This window comes from Malaclemys terrapin, chromosome 21 (genome assembly GCF_027887155.1).
Source record: "Malaclemys terrapin pileata isolate rMalTer1 chromosome 21, rMalTer1.hap1, whole genome shotgun sequence".
NCBI classification, from domain to species: domain Eukaryota; kingdom Metazoa; phylum Chordata; order Testudines; family Emydidae; genus Malaclemys; species Malaclemys terrapin.
The window spans coordinates 5,899,608-5,915,344 of NC_071525.1; the positions used below are offsets into that span (position 1 = coordinate 5,899,608).

Sequence of the window (15,737 nt, forward strand, 5' to 3'; positions counted from 1 at the left end):
GGACATCTGGGTTCTATTCCTGACCTGCGCGGTGACCTTGGGCAAAGCCCATCCCGCCTCTGTGCCTCAGTTTCCCCGCCCACCTTTGGTCTACTTAGCTTGTAAGCTTTTCAGGACAGGATCTGTTTCTCGCTCTCTGTCTGGGCAGAGCCTAGCACAATGGGCCCTGATCTCGGCAGGGCTTTCTAGATGCTATAATAATATTTCTTTTTTTAGGCTCTGTATCACTGTCCCACTCAGTGGGGCTGGCTAATCGGGCTCTGTCGCCTGCGTAATGGGACACCTGGCCCAGCAGCTGACGACACCACTCATTGTTATATGCTCAGCACTGAACCCTGTAACCAATGCACTGAATGAAAGGTCCCCAAATCATAGCCACAAAACAGCCAGATCTGGGGTTCCGGTTCAGGCCACTCTCCAGAAAAGATCCAGTGATGCAGTTGAGACCCAAACCTCCCCAAGGGTCAGTGGCGTTTGGAGCTACGGATCTAGTCTGAGTACATCTGGGTGTGAGATCTTGCCCTCGTCTACGGTGACCAGACAGCAAATGTGAAAAATCGGGATGGGGGTGGGGAGTAATAGAAGCCTATATAAGAAAAAGACCCCAAAATTGGGACTGTCCCTATAAAATCAGGACATCTGGTCACCCTAGGCCTCGCTACGGTCCAGGTTCAATAAAGCATCCGCATGCAAGATTCGGGAATGACACTTACACGCTTGCTTCAAGTTAAGCGCCCCTGGAATAACTCTCGCTCCCTGAATCTGCATCACCGGCCCTGGCTCCATTACATTCTTTCCACCAAGGTAACATGTAACCGTCGCGGTTGGGCTCGATTTTTCCCGAGACACGTGCCCCATCCCACTAGGTGGGACCATCTGTCTCCGCCGCCGGTGGCTGGCGAACAGACAGCTCGGCTGCCCAAATGCGCAGAGCCCCGGGGCACTCCAGCAAGAAGAAGAAAACCTGGAATGAATTCAGCAATCATCAGTTTTAATTATAACGCCAGCTCCACCAAAAAAATAAAATAAAATAAAAAAGTGGTGGGTTTTTGTTTTGTTTTGTTTGTTTCCAAAGAGAAATCCACAATCCACAGCAAAATATCTTTACAAAGGAGAAGGGGGAAATTAAAAAACAAAAGGAGACAGGGTGCGGGGGGGAATATACATTTTCATGTTCAAGGGGAGAACAGAAGAATTCAGGATATAATATAGGTTTATTTTATTTATAAATAGTCCATGCCTCAGGCCTTTTATTCCAAGGGGATTGGTAAACTTTACCCCTCCCCATCCCACCACACACACACACACACACACACACGCACACACACGGGCAATGAGATTGCAGGCTCAGCTTTGTGTGTGTCTTACCAAGCCATAATCCCCCTCCCCCTTTTTTTTTTTTGACAACCCGCCTGCCCCCACCAAAAAGGGAGAGAGCAATTTGTCGCATGATCAAGGCCACTCCGGTAATGAGTCCTCAGTTCTCAGCTGCCGGATACCAAATGCTGATATAGTCAAAAGCCAGAGACAGGCTCGCGTGGGCTCAGCTGCCCAGCCGTCGGATTCGGTACGCGCAGGCTGCCGGGCAGCGGCAAGTCGTTGGGCGCTTGGAAGTCCCACGGGTAGGGTGCAGATTGTCCCTGGTTTGCAGAGTCCCCTCGCAGGCCAGGGTAGGAGGAAGGTCCAGATTCTTCCGTGTGTACAGGTCAAACAGAAGCAAACGAGTACAGGTAGCTGCATGATTAAATGTGGTTATGTCTGTGTCACACTGGTAGATTAAATCGGGGCTGGGATGGGGGGGCAAGTGGGAATTCCTGCCCCATTGGGAAGGGAACAGGAAGGGCCTTTTGAGAATCGATCCCCTCAAGAATCAGTTCCACTCCCCTTTGTTCTCCGGAGTCCAGACGCTGGGCCTCACGCCCCATGCCCCAGCGCCATGGGACTGTCAACCCCCGCCCTCCAACGTGCCGGCGGTGAGTCCTGCCCATTCCTCCAAAGCAGGGAGGGGTCACGGCGATCCTTCCTGCTCCGGACGGAATCCAGGGGCGCGTCTCCGCTGCCCCAGAACCCCCAGCTCCTCCTGCCGCCCTCCTCACTGCATGGGGATGTAGGGCCAGTTGAAGCTAGATCCCGACAGCAGCATGTCCCGGATTAAGGTCTCGATGGGCGTCTTGCCCACCAGGCGGACGAAGAAGAGCTGCTCGATGACGGGCGCGGAGACGATGCGCAGGGAGGGCATGCGGAGCAGCAGCCGGCCGAAGCGGCTGGGCTGGTTGGGGTACTGGTTCCGGACGTACTCCTCCAGGGCGCACTGCGACTTCTCCTGGATGCTCTCCACGGGGCCCAGATCCGAGAGGCCTACTGCGTCTGCAAGGAGAGCAAGAGAGGAGGCGGGTGAGGGAACACGGCGCAGCCTGTCCGTACAGTTCTGCAGGGCATGGTCAGGGTTAATCTGTGGAACTCCCTGCCGCAGGTCACAGTTGGGGCTAACTTGTAGGACTCCTTGGCACAGTAAAGGTTAACCTGTGGGTCTCCCTGGCACAGCCAATTAACCTGCGGGACTCCCTGGCCCTGGGGATCAAATCAATGACCAGAAGCTTGTTAGGCACATTACAGGCAGATCAAACAGACACGGTGCTTTCCTCCAAGGAGTTCCCAACCCAGTTATGCACGTGCTGCAACAAATGAGTAACAAACAACAGAGAGGGACTGGATGTGGAGAGACAAGAGACCCTGGGAAACTGAGGCACTGATCAGTCAATTGACTGTCACAAGATCACAGGTGGAAATAGAACCCAGCAAGGCCTGAATCTCAGTGCCCCTTGTTCTAGCCACTTGACTGTCCTCTCTCCCAGGAGCCCTGCCTCCCACTCCCCAATTTTAGCTGCACGCTTGTTTTGGTAAATGAGCGGGTTTTACAGTTTGTATAATTCCTGAACCAAACCACTAGCTCGTTAGAGTTCCGTGACCTTCGGCCGAGTAAGGGAGTTTGCGTCAGAGTCCTGTTTAAACTGCAATAGGCTACATAATGCCCTGCCAAAAGTCCCGCCCCCCAGCATCAGCTGGATACCAGCGCTAAGTGAAAGGTTCTAAATGAAAACTCTTTGGGAGCATAAAAATGGCCATTTTTGCAATAACGAAATCCATGGCTAGAGACTCTCAGCTTTTCTTTCTCTGTGGCACGTTTTTACCAAAATCATTCTCAAAAGCCGGATTTTTTCATAAAGGAAAATCTTCAATCGTGATTTCAATTGTTAAACAATCCTGGGAAAAGAAATGGGTCCGTTTCGAACCCGGCCCAAAGGAAACAACTGGCACTTCGGTTCGACGTTTTCAACCCGCTGTGCTACATACGCTAGTTTTCCCTTCCAGGCCTAAAATGTGTGCAGTGTTTTTGTGCGCTGTTCCAAAGCTGCCGTGTCCCACCCCAGCAGTGGCTGCATCGTAGCAGCGATTGCCGCTGTTTCCCCAGGGCTTTTCGAGACCCTTTGGGATGGAAGGTGCCGATAAACATCTCCGTGAGCAAAGAGAAGCGAGCGTTCCGTTCCTCGCCCTTCCAAACCCCTTCGCCCAGTGCAGCCTTGTCCCCAATCCCCAGGAGGCTAGATTCACAAACTCCTCCCTGCCTTGCCCTCTACCCAGCGGCCTATTCTCTATAGAGCAACGCTCACCCCCGGGCTCCTTCCAAACACATCTCTCCAGCCCCAGCCATTCATCCTCGAAGTGGGAGCGGTTCCCCTAGGGCCCGGTGTGCGAGGAGCAGGGTGAAGGTCGGTGTTTCCCAGCCTGCAATAAAGGCCCAGCCGAGTTTGCTCAATTCACGGCCTGAATTGAGGCAAAGGAGAAGGGGCTCCTTTCACAGCCCTGAATGAGCTCTCGTCATTCAGTCGGGGGCCGTGACCACCATTGACAGCTCTGAAAGGGGGCTCGGAGCTAACACATTCACACCCGCAGCCTTTCAAACGCGGCCCAGCTATTACACAGACATTTAGCCCGGGCTGAAAGAATGGATCCAACGCTACCAACAATAGCCGGCTCCTAAAAACTCTCATCATGCCACCCTTCCTCCAAAGGCCACCAAGGGGCTGGGCAGCTGGGGTGCCCCTGGGAGGTGCAATGGGGGAGAGGGGACGGGCTGTTCGTGCCTCACTCCCTTGGCTCCCCAGTGTTGCGGCTTCGTTGTTATTATGGCAGGTCCTAGAGATCCCAGCTGAGATCAGGGCCCCGCGGTGCTGGGCACTGCACATCCAGCCTCTGCGCTGCAGAGCTTAGTCTCAATAGACAAGACCGACCAAACGTGGGAGCGGAACTGAGATCGTGGCCCCATCGTGCCAGGTGCTGTACATACACGTAGCAAGAGACAGACCCTACCCCCAAGAACTTGTCAGCGAAATTGACCAAAGAGTGGTTGGGGAAACTGAGGCAGAGAGGGGCGATGTGACTTACCCAAGATCACACAGCAGGTCAGTGGCAGAGCCAGGAATAAAAGCTAGGTCTCGTGAGAGCCCCGCCACTAGTCCACGCTGCCTCCCTCTTCCTGGGGTGAGCAACCGGGTTACTCATGCCGTTTGGCTCTGCCGATGCGCCTTAGTCCTGTTCCGCGTCCCGCCCTGCTTCCCCCCAGAGCTCTGCTGATGGCCCTTAGTGCTCCTCCTATTCCAGGCCTAGGACCCCCCTTGCCGCACAGTTCTGCCCATGCACCTCACTCCTGACCCACACCCCATCCTGCTCTACCAGTCATGAAGCCCGATGCCCCTCAATTGCAACGTGCAGCCCCCCTGCTATTCCAGCTCTAGTCCCCCCCCAGCTTGGCTGATGCCCCCCAGCCCTGACCTGTTTGCTCTTCTCTTCCAGGGCTCTCCGACTCTAGCACAGAGACAGTCGGTCCGATGGACTGGCAGCAACGGGTTTACAAAGTGGGGGAGCAGGAACTGCTGTGATCCCCAAGCTTGCCGGCTCTTTTTCAATTTCCCTTCCGCTGGGAGTGACGTTTTCAAGCTTGTCTGTGCTCCCACAAGGGCTAGGAACTTTGTGGTTTTGGTAATTGAAAGCCGAGATTTACACATCGTCACATGACTCCAGGAGCGGGGGCTTGAAAAAAACCAGATGACATAGCAGGAGACTCGCGATAAAACCACAAGAGCTAGCAGCACTGGAGGAGACCTCATTGTGTGTGTGTCGGGGAGGGGGGTGTCCCAGAAAATGAATCCCACACTAGGACTTGCTTGACAGTGAAAATGTATTTGGGGGGAAAGTGGAGAAGCCTGGGAAATTTCCCTTCTATAAACCGGTTCACTTGCTGGCTCTAAATGGTCAGGGGAATTCACTTGAGTGGAGTAAGACCGGCTGGCTCAGGGGATGCAGAAAGGGGTACATGCAGCCTGGCCCTGATGGGGTTGAGACCAAATGTCACTGGTCAGTGGCCTGGAAACTGAGTTCTCTTCTCGGCTCGTCTGCCGGTCAGGGCTGGCAGTGTGCCGGGGCAGAGGGTGGTATACAGCTGCTGTGGTAGCTTGCCCTGCCGCACGCATTGCCTCGACCGGAAAAAGGGGTTGATTCTCCATGGGCCCTGCGTGGTGCTATCTAACGGGCTGGCACTTGGCCCTACGGTGACCAGACAGCAAATGTGAAAAATCGGGACAGGAGGTGGGGGGTAATAGGAGCCTATATAAGAAAAAGACCCCAAAATCGGGACTGTCCCTATAAAATTGGGACATCTGGTCACCCTACTTGGCCCTGATGTGAGTGGCTGTGCACAGCGTGGGGCAAATGGCGAATCGGATCAGGCTGTGTACAGAAGACACAGGAGATGGGATCTGTGAAGTGGCACACAGACGGACCACGGAGAGTTGCCTGGGGCAGCAAAACGCATGGTCACTCAGGCTGGGAGGCAGAGGCCAGTAAAGGCAGTGTGGTCTAGTGGTGAGGGAGGTGGTCTAGGAGACCTGGGTGCTATTGCTGGTTTTGCTGGGTGGCCTTGGGCAAATCATTTCTCCACCCCCTCCGGTGAGGTTATCAGCTCTTTGAGGCAGGACCTTTTACTAGGCATGGTACAACACCTAGCGCCATGGGGCCGCAAGATCAGCTGGGGCCTCTGGGTGCTAGTGTAATAATTGGCCCCTGGGAAGCCGGCATCAAAGGATGACGGGCCCCCCTATGACGCGAACCTGCCCATATTCTACACTGAGATCAGCCTGATGGATGCCATTTGATGTAGGTGCTCCAAAGTCGGAGCCCCTCTCTAGCTGCCTTCCCAGGCAATCGCCATGGGGGCCGTGCGGTCAGGCACGGTGTGATCCCTCGCGTAAGGGGCACACGCGTGGCTATTCCCGGATGGAGGGGTAACCCTGCTAGCCCTGAGCTGCAGCTCTCACAGCTTCGCCAGGCCTCTCGCGACAGCAGCTGGTTGTCCTTAAAGCGCCAGCTCCCGGCATCAGGGGATGATGGGAGAATCTCAGCTTTCATTCTTTCTTCTGCTTTTTAATGATGATTTTTTAAGTACCTTTCTCGCCCCGCCGGTTGCAGCTAGAAGCTGGAAAACACGAAGCCCACATTTGCTATTGAAAAAGAAATCACCTCCAGGGAGAGAAAAGCGGGGAGAGGTGAGGGAGAAAATGTTCATTTCTGTTTTTTTCTTTGCGGGTTTTTGACTTCCCTGATTCAATGAATCTCCTTAGTGTCAGTCTGGTTTTAATCAGCTTTGCTTTCTCCTGAACTCGCAAAATGCTGGCGATCTGTCAGGTTTCCAGCAAGAGAATTGTATAAAAACCCTTGTGGTTTTTGAGCCAATCTTGTGATTTAGGCAGAGGGGCCTGGACTCAAGATTTCCAGTGACTCCTACCTGTCAGTAATAGAACAGGCCTACAGGTCACTAATCCACCCAGGCATTCCCTGGCCAGTAAAATATCATCCCTTCCTGACTAGGATCAGTTGCGGGATTTTAACCTTAATTGAGAAGGGCTGATTCTTCAGCGGGTTTCCGCTCTAGAACCCCTTCCGCCGGTGATCGGGGGTCAAGCTATCCGCCGACTGGAATGCCGCAGCAGCGTAACCGCTGACTCTTGGAAACGCAGGCCTGACCTGAGTGCAAATGTCTAGACTTTTTGAAGGACACCTGCTCTCAGATTAATTTCCCTGTGTGGTTAGGAATACCAGACTTGCCAGGAGGTGAACAGACGATTCATCTATTGATCCTGGTTTTTGCCAGACCGGAACAAATGTCTAAGCTATCCAGTCTGCGGGTCACCTGCCTACCGTGTCCTCAGAGACTTATGCTCCAGCCCTGTCCTGCTGGAATAGCCCAATAACCCGTTCATATTTCTCCACCTACAGCCAATGCTGGATGACCCAATCTAATTATATGCCTCGCTGTGCAGTTCAGTACAAAGGGAGTGAATGCCAGATTCCACCCGGACCCCAACTAGCACTTCCATGTGGATTTTCCCGCACCAGAGTGAGCATGGAAAATCAGAACAAGGAAACACCCCCACCCGTCATTGCCCTCTTGTGCTGCTGTGGGTGGTGGCTTTTTCTAACGACTGCTCTTCTTTGCACCCCAACTCCTGGTTCTCCTGTGCAGCGTTGCGGTGAAGTCAGACCCCCCCAGTGCTTGTGACATCACAACCTACTGCCCCAGCAACGGCGTATGTCACAAGTCCAGCACAACGACTTTGCTACAGGCACCCCACATTGCAAACCTCCGATTTCAAGGACAGCCACACAGCAAAGAGGAAACCAGAGCTAAGCCCAGGATTCCTGTGTGGACTGAGGCCCCTGAGAAAACATTCAGCAGTGCAAAGTGAGCATGAGATGCTCCCAGATCCGAACGGCAGTGGGCTGCATTCATTGTGCATCGGTCTAAATAACTGAGCAAGGTGCAGGGCAAATAGAGAATGCCCAAAGTCTCCATGCAAGCCATGGTATTATCTGTTTTCCCGGCCCATGAAAATTTTTGCGCTATTAACAAAAAATCTCCCACCCTGAATCAGGATGTAAAATCGAAATCTCAAAAATTTTCGCAAATCAAAAATATGGGGGGGAAAAATTGGGTCAAGTCGCTGTGAAACATTTTGCTTTGATCATTTTGAAACATTTTATTTCAACATCAACCTTTTGATTAAAACACCCCATTTTTTTAGTCTGAATTTACCAACATTTCAAAACAAACAATTGTTTCGTCTCGGGAAACGGACTCTTTTTTGGTTTTGCAAATGTCAGAAATGAAACATTTTGACAATCTCATAACTTTCTTTCCCCCGTAATTGTTCGAGTTGGGAGGTTCATCGAAACTGACCCCGTTTTGAGAACAATTTGGGTTTGGGAGAATTTTCAGCAAAAAAATTGCGTCTCTCAAAATTCCGCCTGATGAATGTTAATTAAGCCAGAAACTACCAAGAGCCAGATTTTCAAACAGATTCAGCCACCAGCAACGCCTATTGACAATTATAATTCAGTAGTTTCCATAGAGAGCAATGCAAGCTACGGGGTGCTCAGCACGGCCTTGGAAATCTGGCCCCTTTGTTGGTGTTTAGGTGCCTACATGAGAGCTGCTGGATGTTAAATTCTTCTGAAAATCTGGAGGAAGGATTGAGAGAAATGAACTAAATCTGATTTCACTGTTGGATGCCGCTCCTGGCCTGATCCATGGAGATGGGACTCTGAACACACAATCATGGTTTAACTTTAAAAAAATGTTTTTTTTGTTTTGAAGTTCACCTTCAGAAAGACCTTTTGAACCTCCTGTGTTCAAAAACCATGAGTCAGAGCCCGCCCCCCTCATCATGCGATTGACTTTAAAATGATAAAAAAAAATGAAAGAGAATTCATTTGCATTCACTGTCTGTGCTTTTGTTTTTGTATTTTGGGGCTTTTTACCCTCATGGTTTTCAAGCTTTTTTTCTGCTACGACAAAAGAAAAGCACAGAAAGAATGAAGCTCAGAGTCTCACATAGTCACATGAATCCAGGAGCTGGGGCTTTAAGAAAACTAGCAAACATCATGAGATTCACGATAAAATCATGAGCATTGGCAATACCGCACTGTCAATTTAGTTCCGACCTTCCCAAATTAGGTTTTTGTTTTAAAAAGGAGGCGTTTTAACAAAACCCGATATTAATGGAAACATTTCATGACTTTTTTTTATGCAATTCTCTTGTTGAAAACCCTAAAGAGCACCAGCATTTTGCTCTAGCAGGCGAAAGGGAAACTGACCAAAAAAAAAAAAAAAGCAGAACGTGAAACAAACGAGGTAAAGGTCACCAGCCAAGTAAAATCCTGACACTGAAAACAGAAATGAACATTTTTTCCGCCTTCCCTGCCGCCCCCCGCCCCTTCTCTCCCTGGAGGCGAAGGGACAGAGGAAACACACCTCAAAACCAATAGGATTTGGCTCCCATTGAGAAAATGTCAAACGAGGTGGAAAATTGGGGCCGAAAGCCACAATGAAAGATTTGTAACCAGCCCTAAGGATGGGGAGGAGGCAACTACAAACAGGAGACAGACCTTCCCTGTCCCCCCAACACAACTCACCTGGAATGCACAAGGCCACGGCTTTCAGAGACACCAGTCACCTGTTCTATTCCCGCCCCTTGCTGCAACTCACCTGGTGCGAACAAGGGGAGGGGCTTGAGACAGGAATCACCAATGCGGGGGGAGAGATCTGCCCCAGTCCGCCCCTAAGCGCCACTCACCTGGCGTGAACAAAGCGATGGCCTTGAGGCAGGAGTACTCCGCCGAGTCGACGTGCAGGGCCTTGAGCTTTTCCACCTGCTCCTGGAAGACCCGGATGTGGTCCATGAAGGCCACCACCCGGTCGGCCGACATGGGTGAGGCGTGGAGGCCGGCGGCTGCCAGCAGCGGGGCCACATGCAGCGGCATGGAGCACTGGGCGGCGTTGAGCACGAAGAGCTCGCTCCAGGTCATGCGCAGCAGGGACACCTGGTCGGAGAGCTGGAAGTCAGGGAAGAAGGGGATGTTCTTGGCCCACTCGATGGCGCTGAAGAGCAGGCGGGCAGCCAGCTCGCAGATGTTCTCGATGCCCATGATGTTGGACTGCAGGCACTGGGCCCCGTAGCGGGAGGTTGGATAGGGCTCGGCCCGCAGCAGCAGGGAGATGAAGCCGGTCAGGTAGGAGTGGCCGTTGTACGGGTCTCCGTTGTTCAGCAGGTACTGGCCTGGGCTGGTCTGCGTGTGGGCCATGCGTCCCCGTTGCACGGCTGCGGTGAGTGGGAGAGAAGAGAAGAGACAGGATCACCATAAGAACAGCTGCAGGGAAAGCCGGGGGCTAGCAGAGGTGCTCTGGCTCTGTCGGGAACCACCTGGCCTGAGACTCGGGTAACTCGGTTCTAATCCCAGTCCTGCCCTTGATCTGAGCCAGATCATCTTCCCGTCTCCGGGGACTTGCAAGACACCCAGGCTGCAATGACGCCCCATCAAAGCTTGCGATAAGAATTGGGCCTTGTGACTGCAAATTGCTTCTCCGCTCTGTGCCTCTGTTTTCCTCACCCACCCTTTGACCACCTGGCCTATTTGGATCAGAAGCTCTTTGGGGGCAGAAGCGTCTAGCTGGGATTCTGATCTTGGCCGGGGCCTCTACTCCCATACCAAGAAAGAAAGAAAGACTCACTGGGTTGCAGGGGAATGAAATGGGCTTGAACAAAGAGCGACTGGGGGAGGGAGCCGAGATGCAGATGACACTTAGAGCAGGGCTGGCTGGAAAGCAAGGCGAGGGACTCAGAACTTGGTCTCCCACATCTCCGATGAGCTTCCTCCCCACCTGGCTACGTGGGGTGGGTCACTCTCTTGGAATTTTCCGTATTTAATCCCCCACCCCAAAAAATAATAATCAGAAAATGGGAGGCGGGGCAAAAGAGCAGCAAGGTAAAGGACTGGGCTGTGACGGGGAGGGGGCAGGGAGAGGGAAGGCGAGCGACCTCTTGGTTTCCATTTACGAGGGATCAACCAAAGCTTCCGAAAAAGTCAGAGAAAATCTTCTCCGCTTTGTCCGAGGTCTCTTTTCTCCAGCATGTTCCCCGCTTTTTAGCTGCGGGGTCGGCCGAGTCGCAGCGCCAAGCATCTGTCCCTAGACGCAATGGGCTTTTCCTTCCTCAGCATTTCCCGATGAGAATCGTTTGGTCGGGAAGTTCCTAACCAGCTTTGGTTTAGGATTCGGGTCTGAGGCTGAACTGGGAGTTGGGTTCAGTGGGGAAGCTTGTGAGATTTGGGCCCAAGCTGCCAAGGGCAGGTAATAATGAAGTGGCTGAAACCCTGTATAATCAGAGGCCTGTTCCTACAACCTTTGCCATGTCTCAGGCGTACGTGTCATGAGATTTCAGCGACCTCTGAATCCTCTGTGCCCTGAGGGGTGAGATTTAATCACCCTGGCACAGGTACAACATGTCTTTCTGAAACAGGCCAGGCCTCCGATCAAAAGAGAACGGAGTCAGGGAGGAATCAACCCATTAAAAGGAACTAATCAATCATATGAGTCTAGAGAAAAGAAAAGAAGGTCACAAAGATGGTAAGAACCACAGTGGGGGGAAAAATCTGACTGCTGAGGTGGGTAGATTTATACCTGGTTTAGATGGTGTTAAATTTATAAGGGCTATAAACTCTCCTGCTTCAGGGCGTGAGCTAGCCACTCCCTGATGAGGTCAGGAAGGAACTTCCTCCAGGAGTAGGTTATTCCACCGGTGTCCACTAGGGGGTGTCCTCTGAGGCGTCTAGCCCCAGACGCTTTCGGAGACAGGTTACCAGACAAGAGGGACTCTGGATTCCTGTGTTTAAGGCCTGAGTTTTTTCAAGGGTGCTGAGCACGCACAGTCCCTGCCGAGGCCTCTGGGACCGGCAGGTGCCGTTGCCGTAAACGTGGCCGTTGATCTTTATTGCCCAAGCTCTGAGTTCAGGGCACCATCGCAGTCTGGCATTCCCTGCTGCCGCCCCTAGGAAAATGAGAAAGGCCGAGTCTGTTCACAGCAGTGTACCTCTGTGGGCTTCCCTGGAGTGGCTCCAGATTGACACCGGCCTCGGGGGAGAGCCGGGTCCAGACTGGGGTGTTAATTAGAAAAGCAAAAAGCAAATCTTGTCTGATTAGGAACGCAGGCGTTGCCAGACTGCGTCAGACCTGAGGTCCATCTAGCCCAGTGATCTGTCTCCCACAGCGCCCAGCGCCAGCTGCTTTAGAGGAAGGTGTAGAACCCTGTAGAAAATCTGCCCCCAGGAAGGTCTCATCCTGATTCTTAATTTGAGCTTCATTTGAACCTTGAAGCCTGGGGTTTAATTATTATTATTATCATCCCTAGCTGTTACACAGCACTTTTCATCCATAGGTCTCAAAGCGCTTCACAAAGGAGGGTCAATATCATCATTCCCATTTTACAGATGGGGAAACTGAGGCACCGAGCAAGACAGTGACATGCCCACCGTCACCCACCCAGGCCAGTTTCAGAGCTAGGAACAGAACCCAGTACTGCTGAGGGCCGCGTCTTCCATATACTCAGCCACACTGCCTTCTAGATGGTTTGCTAGCAATAAACATTTCAAACTCGGATTCTCCGCTGCCCTGCACCTTGTGCTGTCATTGCCGCTGGTTCAAAGTGCTACCACACCAGAATGGCAGAGTTTCACACCGGCGTTGCACTGGCATAAATGACTGCACAAGGTGTGGGGCAAATGGAGAACCAGGCTCCTTCTACAGGAGAAAAAAAAATCTTTTGTTGACTAAGCCCTGAGATGATTCAGACTGAAAGAACTTTTAAAATTAAATTTACTTTTCACCATTGATCCTGTTTTATTTGCTGGCATTTCTCCCAGCTCTCACAGGAACATCATACCGTGGGGGGTGGGGGGGAGAAGGGGGCCGGGGAAATCTGGCTATGGAACAAACTCCCTGGGGAAATCAGTCAAATCCAGAGGCTGACTGTCTTAGCGCTTCCTCTTCACACTTGCAACACTGACACCCCCTCTACCCTTGAACCCCAACACAGACTTCCCATCTACCCCCTAATACTGACACCCACTCTGTCCCTGACTCCCAATGCAGACACTCCATCTACCCCTGAACCAACAATGACACCCTGTCTGCACCCTAACACCTACAAACCAAAACAAAAAGAGGAAATTTAATAAATCTAAAAAATCCCAACCCCTAAAAGCACCCCGCCCCAAGCAGAGTTTTGACCCCTAAAAGGGAAAAGTGCCAGAGACACCATGAAATCCACTAGGGATTTTGCTCTTGCTCTAGATTTTAAATGGAATGTGCCCAGATGTTGCGATGATGAGTGGCAGTGTAAAACCCTGAGCTAGATAGAGTGACACTGGTCAATTTCACTTGTTTGTTACTAGTCGGTTTCACTCTCAAATGCCCCTGCAGTAGCCCAAGGATCTTGGCTTTGCGATTCCAGTTAGAGCTGTGTATGACAGGTCTTTTGGTTTGCTGGCAGGACTGAAAAGTTGGGGAAAGGGGAATTGTTTTCGGTGGACACGCAAATGAAATCTGTCAGCATTTTCAGAAAATCGGAAAAAAATATTTTCAGGTTGAACAAAATGTTTCGTTTGACCCGAACCAAAACGTTTCCTTTCGACTTCCACCTTTTTAAAAATGATTTTACCCTTTTAAGTAAAAATCTGAAAAATGGAAACGTGGCGTTACCAAAATGTCAAAACATGAAACCACAAATGTTCACCATTTTGTTTTAACCAAAACAACTCAACGCAATCGACACAAACCCGTGAATCGGTCGACCAAAATCTGCCCTGGGCAGTCAAAAAATGTTTCAGAGGCATAGTCTCACCCAACTGTATTTCCAGCACGGCAAGGGAAGGGTCTGAATTAAAAACCTGTTTGGGCTGAAATGAAAACCCAGCCAGTGCTCTGAGTGCGTAAGCAGATCAAGTTTTGTAAATCTTTCCCCCTCGTCTCCTATATGCTGGGCCTGTTCCCTTGCTTCTGAATCACAGTTTTGGTGGGGAAATGGGGGGGTGAGGGAGGGACACTGTTAAGAAATGGAAGAGACACAGGAACCCAAGGGCATAGCCGGTGACGTTAAGTGTATTGCGTTCCATGGAGCTGCAAAATTTGGATTTGGTCCTAATGCAGGATTCAGCTCATTTTGGGGGGCTTCTGTTATTTGCTTTGCATCTTAAACCCGCAATCAGCGATTGTTGGCTAGGACCAGAGTCGGGAAGTCCTGACTCTCCAGTGCCCTGCACCCTGTGCAAATGTTTACATCAGTGCATGCAAAGTGGGGTAAAAAGCTACCGTTCTGATTCAGTAGCTCCTTTGCGCCAGTGACGCTGACCACACGGGACACAGGGCTAAGGAGAACCAGGTTCAAGCGATTCTGTGCTTGGTATTGGTAAAGAATCCAGGAGGCTCCCGCAGGTAGCAAACCCAGGTTCAGCGCCACTTCCGGAGCCAGACTCCGATCTCAGTAATGCCAGGGTAAATGGGGAGTGAGTCCACTGAAGTCTGTGGCGTCTCTGCTTTGTAAAACCGGTGTAAACAGGATCAGAATCGGGCCCTTTTTGTTCCCCTTGAATTCGGACTCTAAAATGGGACCTTCCCTCCCAGACAAAGACGAAACCGACTAAAATAAAATGACCTGCCAGTTGGGAGGGGGAGGTTCTGCAATGGAGGGGTGGGGGAGGCTGATCCTGGGAACACTTATTACTCTTGGGAGTGAGGGCTTTGCAGCATCAGGTTCTGAGTCCCCGTTTCCCTTGCAGCCCAAAGGCGCTTCCCATTGGTGGAATGAGTTTGCTGGGTCTCAGGCTCTAACCTGCCTCACTGGCAGCCCCAGCAGGGAGGCCAAGGGCTGCCTGGGCCATGGAGGCTGAACCCCCCTCTCACCCCAGAGGCAGGGTCAAGGCCTTGTACGTGGGAAGCTCACCCTGCCGCTTCCCCAGCTGTGCAGAGAGAGGACTTGGGGGTCCTGGGGCTTGTCAATTGGCGCTAGCATTGGCCGTCATCTCAGGGCCAATTGCCCCGAGGACGCATCCGGGTGGGCAGGGGAGAGCAGGGTCTCCCGTGCTATGAGAGGAACATCGATCCCAGCTGGGCAGCCCGGAGGCATCTGAGCGCCCCACCCAACGCAGTCCATGGGGACACCATGAGGCAGAACGTGGCATATGGAGAGTATTTAACGCGAGGCGTTAGCTGCTGCTCTCCTCGCTGGATGGCACAGTTCTAAAGCCAGGGGTCTTCTGCCTTAGTTCCCCACATCCCTGTAACTCAGTGGAAGGCATGAGGTGGGCTGGGGGTGCTCGAAAGTGAGCCCTTAATGCGAGCATCTCGCATTAAGCCCCTGCTAGGGCTGAGGTAGGCAAGTCACGCTCTGTGTGGTGAGGCCCTCTTTCGATCTGCGTGTGCGATTCCCTTTAACATCTGCCCTGTGTGGCAGAGAAGGGGCTAGAAAGGAAAAAGGACGCAGTGGGCCTTGTTTGTTTCACTGAAAGAGTCTAAAAGGACAGGCTGAGGGGGAGGAAGAAAATGGGCCCAATGCGCTTCTTGTTTACACTGGCACAAATCAGGAGCGACTCCGCTGAAATGAGCACAGGAGGTGGCGCTGGGGCGAGCAAAGGGAGGCTCCAGCCCAGGGCGATTTACGCGTGTGCCGGGGTGGGTGTGACAAAGAGAGAGAGAGACGGAATACGAGAGAAATGAAACGAGGTGCGGAAGAGCCAGGCCTGGTGGATGTGGCTTTGAAATCCCACGTGGCACTTAGCAATTAAGAGAATCT

At 52.0% G+C, this 15,737-nt stretch overlaps 1 protein-coding gene across 2 annotated transcripts in view; it reads right to left on the reverse strand.

The window, feature by feature from the left end:
• Window positions 1-974: 974 nt before the first annotated feature.
• LOC128826822 (nuclear receptor subfamily 2 group F member 5) overlaps window positions 975-15,737 on the reverse strand; it is a 35,507-nt gene continuing 20,744 nt past the window's right edge. For both annotated transcript variants that reach the window (XM_054010317.1, XM_054010316.1), the window contains exons 2-3: window positions 9,690-10,214; window positions 975-2,367 (exon numbers count right to left, since the gene is read on the reverse strand). In XM_054010317.1, coding sequence (XP_053866292.1) covers window positions 2,093-2,367; window positions 9,690-10,197 — 783 coding nt within the window. In that variant the 5' untranslated portion in view covers window positions 10,198-10,214 and the 3' untranslated portion in view covers window positions 975-2,092. The remainder of the gene's footprint in view (window positions 2,368-9,689; window positions 10,215-15,737) is intronic.